Source organism: Aythya fuligula, chromosome 9, assembly GCF_009819795.1.
Source record: "Aythya fuligula isolate bAytFul2 chromosome 9, bAytFul2.pri, whole genome shotgun sequence".
Classification (NCBI taxonomy): Eukaryota; Metazoa; Chordata; class Aves; order Anseriformes; family Anatidae; genus Aythya; species Aythya fuligula.
In genome coordinates, this window is record NC_045567.1 from 12,307,306 (window position 1) to 12,334,451 (window position 27,146).

General features: G+C 42.4%; 1 protein-coding gene across 2 annotated transcripts in view; it reads right to left on the reverse strand.

The window, feature by feature from the left end:
* The window catches only part of ARHGEF4 (Rho guanine nucleotide exchange factor 4), a 206,108-nt gene that overhangs the window by 22,605 nt on the left and 156,357 nt on the right, over positions 1–27,146 (reverse strand). Inside the window, exon 7 of one of the 2 annotated variants that reach the window (XM_032193019.1) lies at positions 14,124–14,263. In XM_032193019.1, coding sequence (XP_032048910.1) covers positions 14,124–14,263 — 140 coding nt within the window. Of the gene's footprint in view, positions 1–2,577; positions 2,634–14,123; positions 14,264–27,146 lie in introns of those variants that run through there. The other variant, XM_032193020.1, reaches the window with a different exon arrangement.

Sequence of the window (27,146 nt, forward strand, 5' to 3'; positions counted from 1 at the left end):
TCCTCAACCGCTACTGCATGCATGGGCTGATCCTGCCCAAGCTTTAATGTGTCAAAGAAGAAAAGGGAAACATTTGTGCAGAGCAAAGAGGACTTTTTAGATACAAGGAAGCCATGCCAGGTATGGTGAGATCTGGCAAGAGGAGGGCCAGAAAGAGAAGGAAAGGAGGAGGTGACACCAGCAGGAGCTGCCTGCTCACAGTTAAGGTGTCCCCTAACCGAGCCACCAGCAGCTAGCACAGGGTTAATTACTTCATCACCACAACACCAGCTTCAGCTACCTGATCAGTACTGTGGGATGCTAAATAAAAAGAGGTCCCTTCAAAACTTCCCTGCAGCACCTCTCTGGCACAGTGTAAGAAACAGCTATGGCCTCCAATTGGGTGACAAAAGCCACCCAAGGAGTGCTTCAGCTACGTGATGCCTGGCTAGACAAGAGCATGAGTCACTTTGTGAACCTCAGGTATGTCCTCCTGGCTGGCAGATGGTTGTGCTCAGCCCAGCACAGCTTACACGTGTTGAGCCAAACACTGGAATCGACCTACCTAGCTCTCCAGAGCTATGCACGTGCGTGCAGACCCTGTGAATTACTGCAGTTCTCATTCTTTTAATCAGATGGTTTGCACTGTTCCAAGATACGGAGCAGGTGAGACAGCAATAACTGACAGCTCAAACACACTGCAGGGCTGCCATGATGCTGAGGCCTCTTGCTCCCACTGCTGCTTACAGCAAAATGCTCGGCACCTGCAGGAGGGGTGAGAGCTTCTGCATGCTCAGACGCTTTCAGAGCTGGCTCAAACCTTGTGTGCGATTCTGCCCTCCCAAGGAGCTGCCAAAAGCTTTCTCCATTGCTCTTATGAACCTAAAGTCACACCTAGGTTCCCCATCAATCATTTGAATACCAAGCTATGTTTTCACATCTACACAGAACCTGTTCTTTCCAATACACAATCTTGTGTCCACCTTATGCCATAAAGTTCTGATTCAAACTAAGGCCACTGAAAAAGGTGAGAGGGTATATAAAACAGGTTTGTTTGAAAGCCAGTAGCTTCATTCTTTGGTTTGAAATGGTAACTTCAGAAAACAAAAACACACAGTGGATGCTTGCAGTGGCTGTTTATGACAAGGTCTAGCTACTAGAATTAATAGTCAAGTTTTTAATAGTTTATAAAGTGCATGAGATTCCCAGAGAATCACAGAGCTGGGGCCTGCTGCTCCATGCTCAGCACTATGGGAGGCTCTCCTTTCTCAGCAAGAAGCATGTTCCATACTCAGATGAAACAAGAAAGAGCTCAGCAAGTATACATCTCATTTCTTTGTGTGCTAAAGCAATGTGGATTGTACAACACCAACATAATTATACACAATCACATAAGTGGTACAGAGAACATCACTCACAAGATGACGGAGGACATCACCACCCAGCCCTTCTCACCCTCACACCAGACTGCAGGAGCCATAAACATTCAGCTTTGAAAGAACTGCAGGAACTTCAACCATTAGTGCCAGAAAATGTACTGCCCTCATGAAAGCTGGGCTTTAACTGCAGATTTCCTAACAGACAAAATGAAGGATCCTGCCAAATCTTAAGGGCTTGAATATTTTTCAGTCTCCAGCAGAAAAGCGAGCAGTGTTAATGAGAGTGGGGCACTGTAGGCTCTTCTCCAATCTGTCTTCCCCCAGGAATCGTCTCCGCTGTTGCCACCAAGTAGAGGGTTGCTTCATTGAGATGCCAATGTCCAAGCCTGGAAGTGCTGTGATGTAAAGGACTGCTGATAAAACGTCACCAAGGTGAACAGGCCTGGAGCAGGCATGCTGCTTTGCTGCCCTGCTCTCCTAACAGCTCTACAGGAATGCTCCTTGAGTGGTTTCCCTGCTGTGCATGGCTGCTGCTGGCCAGCAAGAAACATGAGGCCTGCAAGCAGTGTCCTGTGCCGGGGTTCTGCCAGCCATTTTAATACACGTACACATAGCAGACAAGCACTGAGATGTAACAGAGGAAACAGGATAAAAGCCAACAAAATACTCCTTCCACACTGCTGCAATTTATTCAGCCCGAATTCCTGATGCACTCTAACGATCAATCACTTTGGCTAATTGAACATTACTCAGACACCACCGCACAGCACAACGTTCACAGCCCTCACGATGACAACAGCCGAGCAGCAGAGGCATTACAGGGTTCAGCGTTTTGCAGCGGGTGCATACATGGAGCAGGTCCTTGTGTGAAGGCTCGTTATAGCACAACTGTCCCTCTGCAAACAAAGCAGCAGCACGCTGGGCTCCTCCAGGGCTGAGAAGTGCAACGGATAGGGATGGTATTGTCATCGTTAGCAATCGAGGCCGATTAGTGCCACGGACAGCAGTTACGACTAAGCAGGGTGGCTCTGTTAGCTCTTTCCCTCTCAGGTTTAACGGTGAGATCCAAACCAGAAGGCACGGGTGATGACAGGAGGAGAGCGAGGGGAGCAGGGTGGGGAAGGGGGTTATGATTAAAAAACAAAGGAGAGATACTCTGAGACACACAGTCACCGTAACGGCAGACAGGCAGACCAGAGGCAGACAACGACATGCTGACCTGCTGATTTATCGCCCAGTCCTGGAAACCCCCAGCCACCACACCACTACCGGCAGTCCTCCTTCAGTGGAACGCCAAAAGAAACATCAGCACCACATTGACGATGATGAGGAAGAGCAGGATGACAAAGACCACGACCCGCTGGGTCTCCGGGTTCATGTTGCAGCGGAGGAAAGTGTGAAGCGCACTCCATTTGTGCCTGCTTCGCTCGGGGGCCTTTGCCATAGCTTCAGCCCCCAAAGAAAAAAAAAAAGAAAAAAAAACACAAACAGGCTTCTTTAGTGACTGCTGTACAGCCCACAGCAGGGGCACGGGTGGGGGCAGAGGGCTGGGAACAAAAGCTGTTTTGCAGCTCTCACAAGGAGAGGTCTGAATGGTCCGACACATCCATGGCTGGTCGCGCACAGCACGTGTGCCGAACGCCCCCTCCCCGCGCCCTTATCTCAGGGGGACGCCCATCAGCGCATCCCCGGCTCGCCACGTCTTCGCCGAAGGAGCCGTCGCCATCACGTTAGCGGGAGGCAGGCGCTGGATTCCTTCTCGCAGGGAGCCTGAGCGAGGAGCACTGCAATCCGGGCTGCAATATGGGCTTTGCAGAGAGCGGCTCGGCTATTTGCTGGGCGCCGTCTCCAGGATACATGCGGGCCTTGGCAACGCGGCCAGCGCCAGCCCAGCGTGGGGTGCGCAAGGAGGCTCTGAAGGAGGGGCGGCAGCGGATTAGGCGGCTGCTTTTTTAAATCCTTCCACCCGCGCTGAGAATGTGCCAGCACCGGAGCCAAGTCCTGCCAGGAGGCAAATCCTGCCAGGGGTGCTCCTGGGGGATGCTGCCCATGTGACGGCACAGGGACAGGGTGAGGGTATGCAATGAGGTGCTCGGCCTCTGGGGGGACGACAGGCAGGAGATGCTGACCTCTGACCGGGGTCTGGAAGACACGGCTCTTGTCTGACTGCACTGCCTGCTTCCTGGCAGGATCCTGGAGCCAGGCTGTCTGAAGGACTTGGCTACCTCTGTGAGTGCCTCTGTGGGACTGAGGGACTTAAAACCCAAGTGTCTGCAACCAGAAAGCCTCCAGTCAGCTCTGCAAAGCCCTAAATGTGCTTTTGTAAGCTTCACGTTTTGCTGCTGGACTGTGAAGTTCATCAAGCATCAAATTGCTCGGCGTAGACTCTCAGATGCCCCAGCCTAACCACAGCTCCCACCAGTGCCTGACAAGCACAAAAAGGCCCTGCTCCTGGCAAAGGGCAGGGGTGGCTCTTGCCGAGCACCCATCACCACCAGGCTCTTTGACAACTGCTGCAGCCCTTTTCGTTCCTCCAGCCAGGGAAGCGGAGCCCAGCTCGCACTCTGCCTGTGGTGACAGCACTCCTGGGAAGGGATGAGGAGGACCCAGTACACAGGACCTTCTCTGAAGGGAGGTACTTCCACATCTAGCTCAGGTGCTCATCCTCCCCCAGTGAAACAGTGAAGAAGCTATCTTTTGTTCAGGTGTTAGCACATCAATGTCCATAAAATTTCTAAAAGATTTGTACAGCTCCTGCTTGTATCATGGAACATGGCAGGTGAGAGATTTAAGAGGAAAAACGTTTCAGAGAGACAGTCTAGCTAAGTACTTTTGTTTCATTTTGTTTTCTCCATAATTGTGCTAACCTCAGCAGGGGTTATGTAGAAAGTGCTAAGCAGTCAAACAATTTCTACTGTCTCCTTAAGCTTCTGTAACATTTAAGATGTCTTCTCTCAGGCAGTGTAAAACCAAAACCAAGTCTAGAATTATTTCAGTTTGCAGGTTTCTGAAATTAAAGATCCTACAAATCTGCTTGTCTCTAGCCTAAACACAGAACAAGGGGGAATAATGCATAGGATGAATGCTTGTGCTCTCAGTACAACTTCAGGACCTGCTAAGCAATACTTTCCATACAAGCAAACTGCTGGGACCCATGGGTTGCTCCAGCTCCAAAGTATTCTTGGGCTTTCAGCCCAATACTTGGACCCTTGAACTTATCCCTGAACTTAGGCTTCAATTTAATGAAAGTTCTTCAAGTCCAGTTAAGTAACTGCATTGTTTAACTCTCAGGCATTCTGCAATCATAGATATATTCAGGTTGGAAAAGACTTCTAGAGCATTGAGTCCAACCTTTAACCTAGTGCTGACAAGTCCACCACTAAGCTATGCTACTAAATTCCACATCTACACATTTCTTGAAGACCTCCAGGGATGATGATCAACCACTTCCCTGAACAGCCTATTCCAGTGCTGCACAACCTTTTCAGTAAAGACATTTCTCCTAATATCTGAGCTAAACCTCTCCTGGTACAATCTGAGGCCATTTCCCCTCAGCTTATCACTTGGTGCTTGGGAGAAGAGCTCAATCCCCACCTCACTACAACTTCCTTTAAGGTAACTGTACAGTACAATAAGGTCTCCCCTGAGCCACCTTTTCTCCAAGCTAAACAACCCCAGCTCCCTCAGCCACCCCTCATAAGACTTGTTCTCTAGACCATTCACCAGCTTCATTGCCCTTCTTTAGGCACACTCCAGCACCTCAATGCTATTTTTCATGGCTTTTTGTGAACAGACTGAGTTTGGTTATGAGCCACGGAACAGTATTTTAGGGTGGAGGGATCTTTAGGAGGAGGTAATCATGGTGAATGGGGGAAGCATTATCACACATGCTTCTTTGAGATCTGCACAGTAACTACTATCTTATCTAATCCCTCAGTTACACTGAACAGAAATACACAAACTCCAGTGACCCACCAAGACAGGTACCAGTGAGACAAGCTAGCAGAGCTGTATTGTTGTTGCCACAAGATACTGGACAATTTCTTAAATCAGTTAAGGTGTAATTAATTCTCCAGTAAATTCCTGAAATCTTTGCAGCTCATGAACATATTTGAGCATTTGATGGTGAAAGCATAAAAAGTTTGAATATCTAAAAACACATCTTAAAGGGGAAAGTAGTTTCCTTCTTGGATGCTGCTTTGAGACCTCTTGGATGGAGAAATGTAGAGGAAACTGTGATCCCAAGATGAAAATCTATGAAAAAAGATGGAAATTTATAACAAAGGGTGCATTTTCACCTGACTTTGTTGCAGCTGTCTGTAAGAAACATCCTTAGCTAAAGCTATGTTACTCTGCTTGAATGTACAGACCTAAGAGACCTCCTGTACTACACTGCCTGAGCACATCTAACATGTTTATCTCGTATACACCTTGGAGCACTACACAGTTAACCTTAAGTTGCAGTCACCTTTATGACCCCCCAGTGAATAAAGCATACATAAGTAGAAACCTGTCTTAACAAGGATAGAAACTGTGGTGACACTAGCTGTGACCTGACTTTGTTTTCAGCCCCATGCAGTGAGTCCCCTTTGCAGCCTGTGCATGGGGGAGCTACTTCCATGGCAACTCAAAGCATTCACTCTGGTGGGGTAATGCCATGTGACATTTTTCTCTTGCACAAATAAAACCTTACTCCTGTTACTCACTAATCAGACAAGCTTCTGTGATAGGTGACATCAGCGAGAGATGAAATAACTGAAGGTTTTATCTTGTGGCTTGTAGACGAGTAGGACTTAGTTTGTATAATGATCACTGAGGGTGCATATTTCAAGTGAATATTGCACAATCTTCATTGGAATCTGATTTGCAATCGTAATAATTTATTTCTAATCCTTCCTCTAAGAGCTATCCTCAGCCAGATGAGGAATGGGATCACACCAAGGGAATAATGCTATCACTCAAACCTGTGCAAATGGTGAGTACACAGCAGCCCAAAGGCCTGATGACACAAAGCCATGCTGCAGTCACAGAGTTAGTGACTAAGACTTCAGAAAGTAAATTATTCAGGAATTATTTGTCCAGGCCTGACCTGTTGCTTTGCTTGTAAGTTGAGCAAACAGAGCTTAAGCTTTTAAAGGCTGTTTTAGGTTTCAGTTTCACAAGGCCAGAAGTGTACAGACAAACCTTTTTGACATTTGCCTGTCAAATGAAGTGGTTCAGTATCATCACAGCTGAACTGAAAGGCACATGTAAATACATGTAAATGTGAAAAATTAAGTACAATAAAGCACAGGTGCTCCAGCAGACCAGACAAATAAATAAATGAGGAGGAGACAAACAGTGAAGTTACATCCTGTGCACTGGGACAACACACGTCTCAGACTGAGGCCTCCCACAGGCCAGTGCAGCCTGGACCAGCCCCGCTGTCAGCACCTTTCTCCTCACTCACAAGAAAGCGGGCTTGGAAAGCAAGGCTCCAAGTGGTAAGCTAAGAACCATGCACGTCAAATGCATTTTTCAAAAAGAAAACAACAAAACAAAAACAGGTTTTGAGTGGATGTTCAATGCAGCAATTTCTCCTTGAAATTCCCAATTGGATATAATTTGTCTGAAAACATCAGAACAAGTACAGCTTCTTAAACCGCACATGTTCATATATGTCTAAAATGGAAAGCAATCTCTTAAAAGTCCACAATTTGCTCTCAGTTTTACAGGGTGTAATGCTGTAAGGCCCCCACTGTGTTATTAGAGCAGTTACTCACACTGCACGTTCTTCTAGATACTGCTGCAAGGTTTAAGCCCACACATTTTTTATAGCCAGTACCTCCCTAGACTCTTTACTCATGCAATACTGCCTAATGCAGCAGAAGAGCGTCCCCTAAAGCATAAGTCTCGAAGGGCTGTTCATCAAGAGCCTGCCCCATCAAAGAAATAAACAGTCTAACATGTCACTTGATAGCGTCCTCAGAAGCAAACTTGGTAAGTGGCTTTTAAGATGATTAACAAAGTGGAGATGCAAAACTGATAACCCCAATGCTGCTATTCAACAGTAAGTAAACAAGGTGTCCCTCTGCTCTACTAGCAACGCGCCAAGTTAGGACAGGAATGTGAAGAAACAAGATGTTCAGTTCATCCCGGATAGTGCAAGCAACCTGCTTTTGTTTGACAGAGCCTGTGGAGATGAAGACCTGCTGGCAACAGCTGATGATGGTGAAATAGCCAGAAGCAAGATCCTCTCTCTAAAGGTTATAGATAAAGTCAGCTGGAAGCAGCACTTTAAAATAAGGCCCCCCACCATCTTTCTAGGTTACTTTTCTCTACAGCTGCATGTGCCCCTCAAACCAAAACCTCCAGAGAACCTGCACTTGACATCCAGCAGCTGTAAAGCAGCACAGCCCTACTCCAAAGGCCCTGATTACTCTCTCTGTGCAAGTCTGAGCCACATGGATGTGTGCCAGTGAGTCCCACACTGCTGGAGACAGAGGCCATTATGTTTGCCTGCCTCTGGAACGTGCGTGTTCGAGTGTGGGAGTAGTGGGGTTAGCACACGTGACATTGACTCATTCTGCTGCAAGGAGCAGGCGTAGGACTGACCTGCACGGCTCTGCCAGGATGCGATGAGGGCACCGAGCAAGGGCTGGCCCCTGGTGCCCCAGAGGGATTGGAAGTCTTTTCACGAACCTCAGGAAAAGCGGGGTTGGTGCTTCAGGAACTTGGTTCTCACTGACTTTTCTTCCCTCAACAGGTCCCACAGTTTTGCTACTGTTATCAAAGCAGTAAAATAAAGCTGCAAAGAATATGCCAATGCCTTCACTGCATTAATGCATGGCTGAAGTTGCTGCTAAATCTGTCCCCTACTCAGTGAGGGTAGGACAAGACACAGGACAGGGCTGTAGCTGAAGGAAAACATCTTTTGAGGGATTAACAGTGCTCTCTGAAGGGCCAGAGGAGTCAGGAGGGACTTTAATTTTCCACCACACAGTTCAAATGTGTTCTGTAGATTATGGGGAAAAAAAGAAAGGGTTGCAGAGATGAGCTGCTCTAAGTCAGGATTTGGAGAGGGAAGAACAAAAATAATTTTTCTAATGTCAAAGCCATGCTGAGAGGAACCTGAGGAACAAGTGTGTTATAAAACCAGTTTGTTGCAGATACACTCGCTCCTCTCTGCAGAAGCTTAAACCTGGAATAACCTCTCCACTAAGCTTTACCCAGCATTCCTGCTCTGTCACATTCCTCCTTTATCCCCTTCTCCCAGCAAATCTTTGTACTCTGATCCACTTTGTTATTGTGCTGTTATCCAATGCAGGTGTTTCTTGAACCAGCTGAGTGTTAGACAACTGAGGGGTAGACAACCCAAACTATTTTTAAAATACAGACATTGGCAGAAATAATTGGAAGTACAAGATTTTTCAAAAGAGACTTTGCACACCATCATGCTACAAATTCAAGTAGTAATAAGATGCAATTTAATTTATGGTCCATCTCTGAGGTCAAATTTTAAAAGAGGTGCAAATATTACCTTGCTTCTAACACACGCCCCACTGCAGAACAGCAGTGGAGAGTTAGGTACCAAACCAAGGGCCCCTGGAAGCCAAAGAGGGAGCTCCCAAGGACAGCTAGTGAGAGACCAGGGACAGAGCAAGTTCCTACCTTGTATCAGACAGGGCAGGTTTCAAAGCAAGGCTCCCACTTTGCATGTGAATGGTGAAACTGCTCATCTTCACCTGCCCACAGGTTTACCATTGGCTGTCCTTGCACAGGGCCTGAGTGATCAGGTCCTGTCGGCAACACTGGTTGAAGGATGGCAGATTAGAAAGCCTGCCATTAGGCACAAGTGAAAGCCCTGGGCAGGCAGGGACCACCAGGACCTCAGACAGTTAGTGCTGCCTGCCACACTATCTCAGCTGCAGCAGAGCAAGGATTTGAAAATCTCAGTGGCGCCAAGGTAGATAGCCCTTGTGCTAGGAGCGACAGGGAGGAAGCCAAGGCTTTCTACAAATGCAACCTTTAGAGCCACAGGACACCATGCAACTGGGACACATTGAAAGAGCTCTTTGTAATGGGATGCCAAAGCACTGGGAGTTGGTTGGAGCCTTCACCATAAGGGGGAAACACATCTTGTTATTAACATCAGCAATCATGCTATATGTGTGATCAGGCAGAGTTCTAGGTACCCAAGAATACACCAAATACAACACAGGCAGAGTTGGAGATGATTTGGCACAAGTAACTTCAGGAGTTAAAGTGTTGGATCATTTCTTCTCCAAAGGGAAAACTGTTTGTGGAGCCAGGCCTGTCCCTCCACCCCAGTAACTACGAATGCTTCTACTGCCAGGAAACAGACATTACTGGGAGTCCCCTCATACTCACTGCTATCATTAACAAGCGTTAACAGAAGCTGTTAGTCTTTGCAATTTAACAGCTGGCAGGACAGACATAAGAACACCAAAGCCATCATACTGCCTCCAGTTATTTCCAGTTGTCAACCTTGGTTGCAGAAATATGCAAGACACAGGAATAGGAATTAAACCCTCAGAAGAAAAAAAGGAGGTGGGTATTTATTAACTGGTTTCTGTTTGCCCTAGTATCAGTTGGGAGAGCAATATACTCACATTACGATAAAAAAGTTATAATAAATCTTCTCTCCCAGATTACACTGGTATGTTACGTATTCCTTCCATACAATCAGTAATTCTGTCTGGAAATCTGTTATGACCAAAAGGAAAGAAAAAAGGGATGACAAGACTTTGCTGCTATATTTTATTTTTTTTCTGTCTTGCAATTTGTCCTTTTATGGTGCACAAGAAGTTTTAATTAATTGGAATGTAGATAACATCAAAAATGCCATGAAGGCTGTTATTCATGTTTGAAAAAGTTGAAATTTTTGTTCTGATTTCATCTGCATTAACATTTGTTTAATATTTTTTAAAAATATTTATTTATTTAAAGTGGATTCCCTTACAGTTTACATGTCTGACTTGTTTATGATTCGATGTGCCTGGATGAGCACTGGGTGACAGTAAAAGAACAAATTCCCAGTGAGTGATCAGAGTTCAGCATAAAAATAATGCTTTAGAGACTCAGCCACAGTTGTACACTGCTCAGTAACACAAGAAAGGGAGGACTGTTGCAGTATCTGTTGCCTTTGGTTAATGGTAGATGTATTGTTTACACCACTTCCTAAACATCTTTCTGTATGAATTACTTTGTTAAATCAGAAACATGTATGACAAATTAGCTTAATTGCACCCTGTCAACAAGCACTGGTAAAACACAAACATCTGTAACACATTACAATATTCTCATTTTAAAACATAAGGCAATGATGCTATACGTCTTAGATAAAATCCTCTATTGTTGAATTCAGTGAATCCCTGCATTTCCTCAGGAACAAGACTTCACATACCAAATTCCAAGCGTATCAAATGTAGAGCCATAATAGATAAGGAAAATATAGGGAGAGTCATGCTACTCTTTTCCAAACATTTACTGCTTTGCTTTCATAAGATGGGGACAATACCAGTCATCCAGGGCTCTAAGAGGCTGAACACTCCACCCATGTTGAATTGTGACAGCATTTTTCCCAAATTACAGAGCCATGAGGAACCCTTCATACAGCAGTAGGGCAGAACAAGCACTTTGTACATATCAGAAGCTTTCAAGCAAACACACCTAACTTACTTGCACAGGCCACCATAAGCAGCAATTTTCCTCATTATCACAATCCTCGCTCAAGAGCTCTGCAGGCAGGCTTTTATATACTTAATTAATTAACCAATTTCTCTACTTCAGTCCACATGTACCATGTTTCACGCAGCTTGAAGTTATGTCTGTCCTATACATAGTACATACATAGTATTTTCGTACACGAAGGACGAAGCCACAATACATTTAGGAGCATACATTTTCTCTTGCCATGTTTTACCAAATTATACTGTGGAAGTAAAAGAATGCAAGGATAGGGTCTTTACCTAGAATAACCACAAAGTAAATGCCACCAAAATCAACCTAAACACAAAAATCTCTTTTCACAAACATCAGGATTGCATTTGAAAGAACGTCAAACCGATGCCCCCAGAAAATTACTTCCCCTGTCTTTTTTCATCCTAAGCCCTTATTACTACTTTTTGACTGATTTTTCTTGGCTCTGACACACACTCCTGCTGATCTTCTTAGGTGGGCACAACTTTCCCAACTTTCTTTTATCCCTCTAGCCTTCCTGCCAATAAATTATTCTACATCTATGAAAGGTTTCTTTTATTTTTCTTCCTCCCCTCTCCCCCCCCCAACCATTTTCTTCTGATCCAAACTGAGCTACAGCTCAGTGTTTTTTTTAATTATTATTATTTTTATTTTTCTTCAATGAAACATTTGGACTGCCAAATGCCTTAAAAATGTATTTCAGACTTCTCTGTTTATTTGAAAGCTGCTTCTTCCAAGAAGACTAAGAATAATACAGTTACCATAGTTTCCTTACCCATGACCAATAAAATGCAGTTTGGAATAAAATAAAGCAAGGACGACTACTGAGAAGATTTACTAAACAACTGAATGTTGATAGCTTTGCATTGGATCATTCCTAGCATTACTACTGAAAATATTCAGGACTAATCAATCCCCAGATTCTGGACTAGTAATGAAGCTGAAGGCTTATGCCTTTCTGATTACCAGCTATATGAGATATTTCAGTTCCAACACTTAAGATGTCTCTTCATGTAAAATCTGTACCTCACAGATTTAGTATCTCACCCCAGTGAGATTTCATATGTCTCTGTACTCTTTTGTTCCAGGAAGCGATTGTGTAGGAAGCACTTTACTAATGCTCAGTGAAGGTAAGAGAGAGATTAATTACCCGTAGAAACCCATTGACAAAGTAAATAACGTACTGCCTGTTCTTACAGTTTTGTTGGCCCCTGAACAGGCAAGTTTCTAGGAAAAACGCCAAAAACAAGCTTTTTTCTTCCAGTCAACTGGCCAACAAAATCTACATATGCTTCAAAGACTATACAAATTATACCAGCCTTGGACTCATCCATTTGCTTTCCTGATCAGAAGTTATATGATGGAACTTTACTCAAATAAAGTGATTTGATATTTTTTTTTTTTTTTTTTTTTTAAGAAAAGCAACTGTCCTCAAGAACAGTGAATGATGAAAGAGAAAAACATGTCTGATGGATATTAACACCCACTGCCAAGTTATTTTTTTTCCTGATTTTAAAGAGCTGTTAAGATTTCATTTAAATATACAGATATTTATAAAAAAGAAGAGAATATGTAACTATAAAATAATGAAAAAAAAATCCAGTGTTTTTTTCTGTTTGATAAGCCACAATAATAAGAACTGTCAAGTCAAGCACCTGCATGGGAGGAAAGCAGAATTCTCCTCCCATGCTCTCAGTGCACACTATGGGATTGACTTGTATGGTGCCTGGGCCTCTCACAATAGCACACCAGGTAAATGTGAAAGAATGCAACTCAGCACCTGCAATACAGTCCCTTTTAGTGCAAAACACTGAACAGGAAATGAAGAAAAAATTACTTAAGCTAAATCTCTTGTGTCGCATCTCATGGCTAGCTATTTTGGTGTTCCACTGTTTTCTGGCCAGTAACAAGAGCTGAAACAGATGAGGTTAAATCAAAACCTCTAACCATGGTTTGATAACCCCTTCATGTAAACAATAGGGAAAGAAAATACAGCAAATCTCTTCCTTACCCCAAACAACCAAGGCTATAGTCATGAATTCTGAGTACAAGAGGCAGGAAAACTGCTCAAAGAACATTTGAAGTTGTTGTTTTTAAGGAAAGACTGTTATCCTCACCATGCAGTTTACTTATAGCTTTTATAGACCCCAAAGGCACCATCACTGTGTATATCTGAGCTAGAGGCACAGAGTCTCAGTCAACATAATTTCAGTTATAGATTAGCCACAGGAAAATATATGCATTTTTATCCTTGCCTTCTCATCTTGTGAAGGTATCAGAATATAGGGAATATTACGGAATATAGAAAGGAGTGTGTACATGAGTGTAAGAGATCACTCATATGGTGAACATGCTTCACTCCTCCAATGGAAAAGCTAATCCGTTCATGCCACTGAAAAAGCAATGTGTGTAGCGGCACCAGTTCTAATGCATTAGGCAAAGCCATTATATTTTTACAGGAATGTCTAAATCCTATTAATTATTGCTCATATTATGTTGAGAAGTACATTTTTAAATTGCTTATCTCAAGTTAATCAGTGCAAGAGCTATAAAACAAAATAGCTAAAAGCTATTAAAAAGGTATGTCTTTCACATCCCCAGAGTTAACCTAACATGAAGGAGCAGTGAAGACCAAGCCTACATTAAACTTTGTACCCTTCTCACCTACTAAGAAGTGCATAGGCTGTTTTTTTGTTGTTATTTTAAATAAGCGTCATGTTTATGCCTTCAATACACTACATTTCAAGTTTTTTTTTTTGCCAGCCTTGACCAGGTTGCTCATTAATGGTTTTAAGCTTCCTGTCCAAAACCATGCAAAAGCAGAGTTAACTGTGGCTCTGCATCCCGTTACATCGTTGTTCTCCACTCCTCAGGAGGGCTTTGTGGAAAGCCCAGACCCTGTCATTACTCAGTTACAAGTGGTACCCTCAGTAAGTGACATCTGAAGCCACATCTATCCTCTGCCATTATCAGTTTGGTCCCAGACCTCTCTTATAGTTCAAAGCAAGAATTGACATCTTTCCTCATCCTGCCAAAAAACAGCCAGCATTACATGAGTGATACCTCATTGATGGCAAGCTGCTCTCCGCCTCCCCCAGCGTGGCCATAGCGGTGGTTGGAGCTCCGGAAGTCCTCGTACAGGTCCTCCTCACTTCCCACATCGTCCGTCAGAGCTGTCTTATCCAGTGCCCCATCAGCAATCACTGCAACAAGAAAAAAAACAAATCTGTATAGACTACAAGATCATAAGGGTTGCATCACTTACATGAGCTCGGTGGGAGTGAGTGGTGTGATAATAGTATAGAGGAAAAAAAGACAAGGAAGCTATATATGCACAAGGCAGAGAACGCAAATACAATCTTAACATTGCTATGTTGACAGAAAAAAATGACAAGGCAACAGGTTCATGTCTGCCAAACCAAATGCTGAGGATTATAATTTATCAAAATCCTTACAGACCAAGGAAATTCTCAGCCATTCACCTTCCTCTTTTTGCACCCACTCCATTTGGGAACCTTTTTTGTTGCCTAGAAGGGTGTTTGCTACACAAGTATCCATTATTACCACAGGAGGGCCATTCTGCTCAGGATAACACTGAGTAAACTGCAGATAATTGAAGTTCAGCAGTCTGCAGTGTGAATAACAAGTCTTAAGACATAAGCATAAGCCTAAGAACTAAAAAAAATGGCATTTATACTTGCTATACATAGAAGAAAATAGCTGTTCCTCTCTTTCATAGGTAGGAACCTTTTTCTAAGGTCTCCTCAAGGCATTAGCAAATATACTTCCCCGTATATGTGAGTATACAAGTTGATGACTTATTAATTATCCCCTATCTATCTAGGCTACTGAGTTCTCAAAATCTGTGAAAAAATGCCAATGATTAAAGAAGACGTTTGCCGACATATTCATCTGGATTAGCAACTGATAGAAAAACAGTTTCCATGACAAAGAGGTGGGCTTCACAGAAGATTTCTGCGCATGAAATAAGTAGCTAACACAAAGGCATCAAAATGTTTCAAGGAACAACAGCTGATGTAATTAATTTTAACTTAATGGACTCAACATGGCTGTACTACTGAGACCGAATGAAGTGAAAATACAGATATTGATACCATTACTCATGGTGACATTCTCACTGTCAAAAGGTATACATGAATTCTGAGTACCAAAATTTTTGTGGAACAGGTGAAATAACTTTTAGCTTGATCTCATACAACTTGATAGGAGAAGCATGGGTCAAAGTGGACATCAGGAAGAGGTTCTTCACCAAGAGGTTGGTTGCACACTGGAACAGGCTCCCCAGGGATGTAGTCACTGCACTAAGCCTGTCTGAATTTAAAAAGCATTTGGACTGTGCACTTAGTCACATGGTCTAAACTTTTGGGCAGACTTGTGAGGTGCCAGGAGTTGGACTTGATAATCCTTATGGGTCCCTTCCAACTCAGGATATTCTATGAAGTGTGTTTTTTTGTTTGTTTGTTTCCTCATTTCATTCCATAATGTGGAAAGTGCACGCTATGAGCCTAATTATGACAAGAGGGGGAAAATAAAAGTGACTAAAGTTTCATTAGGTTATTACCTGAAAGCAAAGCTTCCAAGTAACACAAAATAAATTGCCATAGAGGTTACAGCAAGACCTACAAACATTATACTCATCAATGGTTTCATTACACATGATGTTTTTTTAAGCCTGCATCAAGAATATGTCCAATGACAAGGTGAGGTGTAAATTCACTGTAGCATCAATCAGTTCAGTACAGTTACTCAACATCAAAATGACTGGTTTACGAGGTACTTAATTACACCCCTCCAACTAAATACCTGATTGTTTATGCTCTGAATTCAATAAATACAACACAAAGACATATTCATCATCTAAACCTGGGATCCCATTCAGTTTTGATAGAAGTTCAGGACGTGGAGGTGAACGTGAACTTATGATTAGAGCAGAATTTTCTGTGGAAGTGTAACTCTCCAACCATTCAAAATTAAGTGACATTGGGCTAAAAGAAAAAATAATCAAGTATTCTCATAGCTTTGCTCTGACACATCATTTTACTATACAGAAGTTTTCTACTGAATACATGCCAGTAGTATACACAGCATAAAAACAGTGCTGGGGCAGAGTCCACTACATCTAAGACTCAGAAACCAATTGGTATGCCACAGATATCACTTTATGCAGAGTTACCATGGTTTGCAGTTTAAAAAAAAAAAAAAAAAAAAAAAAAAAAAAAGTACATTAAGTGTCAATTTTTGTTCATACATAGCCTGGAAAATATTTATCTAATTGTGATGAACAACTTTCAGTGCATTTGTACAAAAACAAAAACAAATTAGAAATGTTTTTCAAGAACATTTTTTAAGGAAAGGGTTAGTAGTCACTTAATTCAAACCTTCTTTGCATTCATCTGATCTCATTCTTTTCCCTTATTTCATGCATGGTTTCATTGCTTTTGCATCTTCTGCTATTTTTCACTGCTAAGAGTAATTTTCAGTTTGAAAAATGCTCTCTGACATCTTTAAAGCTTCTGTGTGTCCCCACCCCCATTTTCCTGTTTGTTCTCTGAATCTGTGCTTAGATGAAAAAGCAAAAGCTCCAGGGAGATATTTATCTGTATTACTTAAAATGCTCTGTACCTCTGCTAAGTGCTGTGAAAGCTGTGTTTGCTTTTACTAAAGACTTGTTTTTCTTCTCTGAAATTACCAAGTTCATCATTTTTCCACAGTCTCAAACTGTTATTGCATTTTGGATCACTTTTCTGAGGGGAAGAAGTTTTTAAGAAGTCCTCACGAACATATTCCACCAAAAATGCATTTCATGATCATGTAGTTCATTTTTTAAGGTCAAATGGCCCAAGGTAGCTGTTTCATGTTTTCCGCAAAATGACTGATGATCCAGGGAAGAGAGAATGAAAGATAAAAACTTGCTCTGAAGCATCTTACAGGAGAGACACGATTACAAACAAAACAGTAGTCTCAACTGGTGACCCAATGCACTAGAAATCCATCAGGGAAGTAGGAGAAGGAAGGCTTTCAATGTCAGTAATCACTCCACAAGCACAGCGTAAACTAGGTCAAGAAGAAAAGAAGCAAGCACTGTACAAAAATCTTTAAAGACAAGTTAGCAGAGATTGAAGAAGCAGTCTATCAGCTTCTCAACTGCACAGTGTGAGTTGGACAGGCAAGTATTAAGCTGCACAGTAGTTGGTCTGGATGCCCTGTTTCCCCTCCCCACCAAACGCTCATCTCCATTTAACACAGAAATCCACTGATACAGTCACAGCCGGCCTCTCTGTGACTTTCTGAAACCACTAACCTGACCTGTCCCTGGCAATCAGGCAGCAAGAGAACAACATTGCTCTTTCTAATGCCAAGCCTCCAAAATACATCCAGTTAACTCAAGTAGATTCTTCCATATTTTATACGGCTGTCGTGCTAGATTTTGTTAAATACAGCAACAAATCCCATACACGGGGACACAGGGATCATCAGCAACATTAGTATAACAGCCTTCTGTGCAAGTATTAAAACTCTGCTTCCTACTGCTGTTAGCCTGAGACCAAGCTCCGAATTTATGGTATGGTAGCACAAAAGCAGATGGATAATGTTGGCAATACTGGCTGACAAAAAATGCTGCACAAACCGTTCTTATGCATCTGAATAGAGAATCAGTAGTCTGTCAGTAGCCTGGCTCCACAAGGACTCATCTTGAAGATATGGAGCAGCAAGAATTATACAAAATATGTCCCTGAGAACAGCACAGGCAGTCTGCGTTCCAGTGCCCAAGAAGACAGCACCAAGACAAGCTATGTTTGGGGATGATTAAGAAAACAAAAAGGAGCAGTTCTATAAAAATAAAATGAAGCTTAATCAAAGTTGAGGAATAAGGTATAATGTTCACCCTCACACCTTCCTACAGGTTTCGGGCTGCAAGCATAAGAAGTCAGCAGTGGGCAGGAGTCCAGGCAAGGCACTGCTTGTGCTTCCACAAGCAGTAAGTGCAAGTAACTCCAAGAGATGCTTCTACACAGCTACAGAGCTCTCCGTCACACCAGAAAGCCACTGAAGCTGTTCTCAGCTCCAGGGTTTCACATGGAAGGACCCCCTGTGCCCACAGTGGGAAACAGACATTTCCTGTGATGGCCACAGCACAAGCCACAGATGCACAGCTCAGATAGCGGCCAGACGGCTGCATCTTGCTTATAGGTAAATTATTACAGACCCTGGATAGTCTGAATCACCTCCTCCTACCCAGGGCAGTTGCCTGTATGTAGTGTTTTCTCTTGGGAGCCACCACACAGCCTGTCTGATGCTGGAGAAAACTGGGCCACACTGGGACAGCCTTGACCTACATACGGAAGATGGCAGGGAGCAAAAAAAAGAGCAAAGCCTTGTATTGTTCATCTAAGCAGAAGAAGTTGGGATTTGATATCTACTGAAGGGCACAGAATGAAGAAGAAGAGCCATAGTCCAGAGTCTTAACTCAAGGTGACATCGTTCATCACGTCCAAGCTTCTCCCCAATCTCAAAGGACCTGCTTTATACATTCTACATGCCATGAATTAGTGAATGCAACTTGTTGATAATTTGATAAAAACAAACAAACAAAACCCTAACACCACCAAAAAAGATTCCCACCCTCACTGGAGAAAGACAGAACTCATTTCTGGAGCAGTTTCCTCAGAGCAGCTGGGCACTGCCACCCCAGACCTCACACAGCCTGGTAGCAGAGACCTCTAAGACATGGGGACGTGAGTCTCACCCCACTGGAGAGAAGCTCCTGCCACGTGCCTGTGTCAGAAGCCAGGGACCTTGTACTGATGGAAAATGGACCACAGGCAGCCTCCCCAAAACTGTCTTTATGCAGTCTCCAGCTTTTAGGGGGGTAAGGCTGAGATAGGAATCAGTGATTACAGACAGCTTTAAAAACCAACAGCCTCCATAGTTTATTAAAAGCACATTATGTTAATGACAAAGGGAACAAATTCTGTGTATTGGAAACACCTCTCATCAAGTGTGCTTTTCCAGTATCACATCCACACGCTTAATAGGTCTCTATGTATCATTTACATTTAAAAAAATTCACTGATATATCAGTAGGAGCCTGATTTACACTCGCAGAGCAAATTAATTCAGAGCTAACAACATCATTCCCTCTGCCTCACTGAGCAGAGATTGCTGTGGTTATGTGCAGTGCCCACAGGAAACTGCATTGCAGCTGCTGAAGGGGGTGGTTCAAGATATTTAAGATACTAACCAAACAAAAGAGCTGTGTGGGGTGGGGAAACCAAACCCCAAACCCACTGCCCAGATCAAGACAGCCCTTCCACTCTCCTCTCTGCCCACTCTGAATCGCTGCACACCGGTCTCTCTTTGAAACAGCTGCCACTGCGGTGCTGCAGCATCCACCAGCCCTATTCTGAATTATGTGCATCATTCATCAGCTGCTTGATATACCCAGGTCCCTGTGCAGCTGCCACAGTGAAATCCATCAGTGATGTCATCCCACTTCTGCCCCAACAGTGCAATTCTCCAGCTCTTTACTGTGCTGATGGACTCTCTCCTATCATTCTGTTTATGGCCGTGGGCCGGTTTAACAGGCAGAGGGAAGTCTGGTGGGGAATTAGCAACAAGGGAACAATGACCAGTTAGTATGAGCTTCATGCAGAGGAAAAACAAACAAACAAAACTGACATAAAAATTCAAGGACGTAGGCCTGCAAAGCCACGCCTTACAGAGCTAAGATCTTTGTGATGACATTTATGAGAAGGTAATGAAACAGTTTGGTGAATCTTTGAGGGGAGAATAAAAAGGAAAAAAACAGCATGTTGAAGAGGAAGGAAAATATTTCAGTGGAGAAAGCAAGCTTCTTTCTCTCATTTTAGAGAAAAATTAACAAGGAAAAGGATTCAACATACCAAAATGAAATCAGCGTTTTGGTACAATGCCACTAGTGGAATTCCTTTTGTGAATGAAACCAGTTCCTAATTAGCTGAGGCAAAAAGCAAGTCCGCACTTGAAAACAAGGACACAGTTCTTCAATGGAAAGCTGAGTGCAGGTCCTCTGTGCATCTGCTGGGTGCATCACCCAGGGTAACATTCATCAGCAATAATGCACTGAGCCACACACTCTGGTTTCAAAAGTTTCTAAACCCCAATTAGAATCTAAATGACTCGCAATGTGGCTTAAGGGAGTTCTCAACTCTCCTGGGTAGGGAAGATAATTATGGGGAAGCGAGATGTGGACTGTGAATGGCTCGGCAGCTCTGACTCCCACATTACTGCTTGCCGCACACTTGCAGCCTTGATCCGTGTTGCCTCAGCGGGCACATGGCAGAGAGCTGCCCCGGCCCCTTGCTCGCTTGCCGAGTTGCACTGCAAATGGGAGAGATGTGGGGGAGCAGTTTAAGCAGATTTGAAGAACAGTGAAATTATGGGAAAAACAGATAGGAAGTAGCATGTATGGTCTTGGTCCAAAGTCTGTTTCTTTGTTGAAAAGCACCTTTGCTGTACTGGATACTAACAATTAATTCACTGGCTATGTTCCAGTCACAGCTACTGACATGGAAAAAAGCAGGCATGTCCTCCTACTCTGTATATTTATTGTTTATTTGCTGAGGCCTGATTACTCATTCATACAGACCTGTTTGCTCTTATTTTTCAGATGGATGGCTTTGGAAATGCTATTTACTTTACATCTGCACAGCGTTGAACAGGATGGGGCCAACGTTAGCTTAGTCCTTTAAGCCCTAGCAGAATCTAAACACAAAATCAATTCTAGCAATCAGAAATAGCAGACAAATCTCTTCCAGGATCCAGGCACATTCTTCGCTGCATCCTAAGCAGGATGTTCTGTTTGGAAAGTCTGTCACTGCCCCAGTAACAAGCCTTATTCATGGACGTAGCTGTTATTTAAAGGAGTTAACTGGGAGGAAAAATAAGGGTAGATGAAACTAGCCATCATATTTTCAAACTTCCCTCTGTAAACGACTAAATGCTTGTGTTTCTTGTTTCTAACAGGTAACAAACATTAACATGCCAAGCATACCAAATTTTTAACTGTTGGGGCATTCAGAGCTGCTCTGGGCAGCCTGGGCTAGGGCCTCACCACCCTCCGAATAAAGAACTTCTTCTTTAGATTTAACCAAAATCTCCCTCTTTTAGTTGAAAGCCATTACTCCTTGTCCTATCACTACAAGACCTTGTTACAAGTTCCTCCCCAGCCTTCCTGCAGCCCCCTTTAGGTACTGGCAGACTACTGTAAGGTCTTCACATTTGGGATTGCCCTGACCCAGGTGCAGGACTTTGCACCTGGCCTTGTTGAACTCCATGAGGTTCACACAGGCCCACCTCTCCATCCTGTCAAGGCCCCTCTGGATGCCATCCCTTCCCTGCAGCATGTTGACCACACCGCACAGCTTGGTGTCATTTGCAAATGAATTTGACTCTGTGTAGTAGAGCATGATCAGAGCCAACTCATATCAGCATTAACCTTGGCTAAGCTTTCAATTCATCTGCAAAGGTGAAAATACTGGATCTACATCTACATGCCTGTCCATTCTTACCCTAAGGTGTAACCAGAACTGAGGAAACCTGAGCAAGTAAGCCAGGAAATGAGTGCAATAGTTATTTACTGTGGACAACACCTACTTCAGGAAACTTAGAAAGTAAAAGCAACATCAAAGGGTGTTAATGCAGCTGAAAAGCCTGAGAAATGTGAATTTGAAAAGGCTTGGTCAACAGATTTCATCAATTTTTATTTGTTTTTAGGAGAGCATCTACTCCAGCTGTTCAAAGCCTTATAGACACATCCCAAATGTGGAAAGGTAGCAAATCAAAAGACAGAAAAGACAGTTTTCTTAAAGATTATTCTCACAGGCTACCCTACGTGACCTCAACACGTACCGCTACTTCAGCGCACTGTTATGTGTGGCATCGCTCTTAAAGGTCACTTCTGGGCTCTCTCATCTTTTGCTTGCACAAGTATACAAAACTCGCCTGAAGGAATATGCAAATAAACGAGCCACACTATTGTTACCAAGACTTACTGATTTTTTATAATTTCATCTGCACCAAAGCACTGGTTCAGAATTAATCGAATTCTACATCATAATCTTTTTTTTTTCCCTCCTCCAGAAAAATAGAAATACTCAACTTGGACATAACCAATGCTTCTAGTCATTACCAGTCCACAAATGAGAACTTTAAACTGAAAATGCTTCCCCCAAAACCACTCAGGGAGCATTATTCCTCCTACCTCTGCACCTACTCTCCAGGGACATATTGGAGCTTTATAATGCAGGTGCTGTTGTTATCTCCCAAGTCTCATGCTGCCCCTGTCTGTCTTAATTATACTGATGCATCTGTGATGTTTGTTTCACCTCTAAAACAACTTCCTAAGACTATTTACAGTAGCATATTAGAAATTAAGCTAGCATTGGCTCTTATATTGCTTGATTTCTTGTACCTGTCATTTTGGTTAAACAAAGGAAAGAATATAAATGTGGTGTATGAAAATAAAGTTGATTTACATTTCCAAAATCTTTTATTATGTCTTTACATCCCAGTACAACCTTAGAAGACCAAGAGCTTGGAAACAAAGTCTGTACTAAAGCCAAAAAGCATAGTTTTCTTCTGTCTCCACCCAGAGTCTGGAAACAAGAATATTCCACTATACACTAAGCTTTACCCACTGGCCTGGAAAAGACAACTTCATAAGGAATGGCTACAGTCATTTTTTATGAAGAATTCTCACTAGGAAGCAAAGAAATTTACACCACAAACATCTTTCAAATGTTGCACCAACTCATGCCAACTTTGCATCTTCCTTACATTATTTTTACAACAGTCAAACTAGTAGCAGAAAAAAGAGGCATGGGTCTTTCCTAAGATGGGCTAATTTATGTGATAACTTGAATGATAAAGAATCCATTAATAGTTTAAATGCCAACATATTTGGTTAAGATAAAACTAATTAACACTAGAACCTGAAACAAGGCCCATCCCCTACAGCTAGCTGACTGACGCAATGAACAAACCAGACGCACTAAGCACATATCATTTCCAGCAAAGTCAGCACAAAGAGCCGCTGCTTGGCACTTCTGAAATGCAGGCTGTTTGTATAAGTGTCTGAAGACAGATTTCAGAAGCTAACTTCGAACACTTAAATTTGAAAAATGTGACCTTTCTTTTTTTTTTTTTTCCCCAGAATTCTGCATAACGCTATAAATCTAGTCTTTATCTTCGTGAAGCTATCCAGGCAGACAAGTGGCTTATATCTATGACCTTGTACAACAGAAGTAATTAAAAATGAATGCCACGAGAAGACTTTCAATTGCTCTTGTGCATTTATCAAGCATAAGTCTCAAGGGGCAGTAAGACTGTTTTGTTGACACTATTTTGAATGAGCAGTCTTTATGTAACATGCAACAGATCTGGTTTCATAGTGGGGCTACAGTCTTCTCATTAAAAATATTGGCTAACGTGCTTTACCTTTAGAAAATCATTCTGTCCCTATTTAACCTGAGTTCTATCCGAGTTCTAAGAAAATCCTTGAGATCAAGCTACCAAATGTTTCCAAAGGGAAAACGGGTAATCAAGGATTTATGTTCTTCAACCACAATTGCCATGACAGCTAGGGGATCAAGCTTTTTGTATCACACAGCAGTGCACAAACAAGGGAGGCAAAACCCATGTTCTGAGTTAGCCTGATCCTTCTCTGGTGTTATTTGAAACATATCTGGGAAAGCAGCTCCAAACAAGCTACAGGAGAGATGCTGAATATGGCCAAGCATAGTTCAGTCTCTATATTCCGAGTAAACTGAGACCCAAGAGCATCCCCACTGGAAGATAGGTGCAGAATAGGAGGGCGCTACATTAGCTCTGTCTAGGGAGACCTGAGGCATAGAGACAAGGTGGAAATTTCAAACTCACTTAGACATTAGATTTTTACATTTTCGTTAGTGCAAACCTCACTGCCATAGTCCAAGACTGATGGTTTTGATATCTAATACCAACATGTCACCTGTTCTGGAGACCAGCCATAAAAACAAATGGATGAAGAAGGCAGGAGCGCAGACACCTGGATGAGAGGACAGTGCAGTCTCTTGCCCTCATTCCATGGCTGGGACTGTTTCACACTAGCTCCAGCCACAGCCCCGCACCAGTCAGCCTGCATGGCCTCTCCTCCCCATGCCACCAGACTTACCTGCCAGTGATATGTATGGAAGTGAAACACTGCACCAAAATAATTTCAAACTAAGTGTACAGCAATATTCCTATGGGATGTATTTAACAACTCAAATGTATAAAGCTGTTTAACCTGTCTTTGATACTGTGCACACTATAGTAGGACCAGAGATGTCCACTGTGAAGTATTTGCACCTTGGGAATCTGAGGATGCAGCATATGGTATTTTACCACAGATCAAATATAAAGAATTAAGCTTAAAGTACCTGGTTTGTTGATTGATGCATCTCAATAAATTTTAAAATATCATGAAAGAAATGGAGATTTCACATTCAATAACTTCAAGTTTTCCAGAAAACTGTTAAGAAGGTACGTTAGGAGTGACTTCAAAACAATCAGCTCCAGGTCTAAATTACAGCTGAATACAACAGGCGCAATCTCAACCTACAGCAAGAAAACTCATCCACAGAGGACATTATTCCTCTTGGAATACAAGTATTCAATTCAAAGCCATTATTAATCATCCAAAGCCATTATTAATCAGCTTCTTTAAAAGAAAAAAGCATTCTGGCAAGGTCACATTGGTCGGTGTGCCTCTAGTAGTTAAATTCATTACTTAAGATGTTTACTGTGGGCAGCAACCAAGAAATAAGAATAGCAAAATTGTTAAGATCAGCAGTTCAGCAAAACCATGAGCCTGAGATGCTAAGTGTGCATTTTGAACTATGAATTCAAAATGACACATTACCACTTACAGATCATTGGACACGACGAATATTTTGGAAGCTTTGGAGATGGCTTTAAAAGCTAGCCCTCTCCCAAGCTGAAGATGATAAAATTAAGAGAAGTATGTTAACATAGGCAGCAACATAATCTCAATGCTCTCAATAAAAGATCACTGCTGATTAGCAGTGACTAAACTGAACAAGGTTCCTTAAAAAGGTAAGGGAGGATGAAGTAGCTATATAAGGATAGAAAAGGCTTCATCTTACAGTCAGATGTAGTTCTACCTAAGGTACCTGTAAGAGAAAAGGGACATTCTTCTAGAAAGAGATGGCTGAAGCAGTCAAACTAATCTTTGGAAATTTGACGTTAATTAATAACTTTGCAAAATCAAAACAGGTTGAAACAAAGACAGTGCCTTCCAGAGCAACTCTGTTCACACGTTCTAATGCAGTGGTCAACAAATGTGTAGCTCTTTATCATTATTTGAGTTTATAAAAAAACAGTAATCCTTTCACGTAACAGCAAAGATGTCAGATTTTCCTGTGATTAGCCAAAACATAAAGTGTTTAATTCCACAGTGATGTTATTGTTTTCATTTATGAAATGATTCTTATTTTGATCCCATATGTCACTAACAAGAACAGGACAACGTTTTATTTCTGTTATTAAAAGAAATAACAAAATTCAAAATGAAAACAAAACTGATGGAAAGCAGAACTAATGTACTGAAGTTGGCACACCAGTCACACGTGTTGAAGAACCAGCTGGCTAAAAGCAGTTTCTTAGAAATTCCGTTTGATAAACTCGAGCTAAATGTCTTTAATCTACTGAACAGAACTGTACATTTATGAGTTCACAACCCTTAGCTTTTCCAAAGCAGCCAGAGTAGTTATCTCATTCAGAAAGGATTAAAAAACAAACAACCAAAAAAAAAAAAAAAGCACACTTGCTCTAGACCGTTCCAGAAACACCTTCTAGTTCCCCAACATCTGTCTAGCTAAACTGGGCATCTGACTGAGGAGTGGGGAGAGGAAACAAACAGCCTAGACCCCACGCCACCTAGCTTTCAAAAGGTACTAAATTTATAAAATACACCATTATCCTCAAGTGTGCTCAAGGATGCAGAGTGATTTATTACTTACATAATTATTTTGTTCTTCAGTGTCTAAAATCACTGCTTCTCATAACTAAAGCAAATGGTAAAGGAATTCTTCCAGCAACATCTTGCCAAGTGAAGTGAAATTTAAATTAACCTTATTTTCCAAAAGTCTTAAACCTGATGTATGTTCACGTAGGATGATAAATCTAAGTGTTTGGTTTCTACTTTCCCTAGCAATTTAATGAAGCTCATTTCTGTATCTTTGCAGCCTATTTTTGTGTGTTAACATTTCTATCAGCCTGGAATGACAAAACTATGAGAACTAAAATGTACACGACATCCATCCCTTCTTCCTGCCCCTACACAGAACCAAAATGTGTCCCTTCTGCAGCCAATTAGTTCATGTATGCATATGAAAACTAAATACAAACAGTAGAAAACAGCGCATGGTTTCAATATGAGGTGGTAGCAATAAAGGATTCACCTGTCCTTTGCTTGAAGTCTTATACTGCCTTGGTAGTTATGAGACTAAAACGTTTATCTTCTCCCTGAGCTGTGTTAGAAATCAAAGATAGCATGTAAGCATGGGAAAAAAAATGTTTTCAAGAGATTATTTTTTTTTTTCCAGCATGAACAATTTCAATCTAGAAGTCAGTCAAGAAGTGTCAGATTTCTTTGTTCTGAAACTGCACAGAGAGAAGCCAGCAGCAACATCCCTCTAAAGCACTTACATTCAAGCATGGATGGCCATACCCTTCCAATCGATCCTGTGCAGAGCCAGCAGAACGGATGCTGCTACAAGTCCCATACCCTAGGCCTGTTCTTACAAATCCACCTAAGAAGTTTGCTTAGAAGTTGGTAGAACTTGATTTTAAAAGGTCTTGTCTGAATGTCAGTGTATTTCATTACAGTGTGACCCACACCACGTATTCCTCCAAGGAAGCTGTGTGCTCTCTGAGAATGGACCGGATAGCACATACAGCATTCCCAGAACCCTCCTGCTAGAGTGGAGCTGGGAGAAGCAGGCATGGTCAGGAAGTGATTTACAAATGGGAACAGTCACTTCA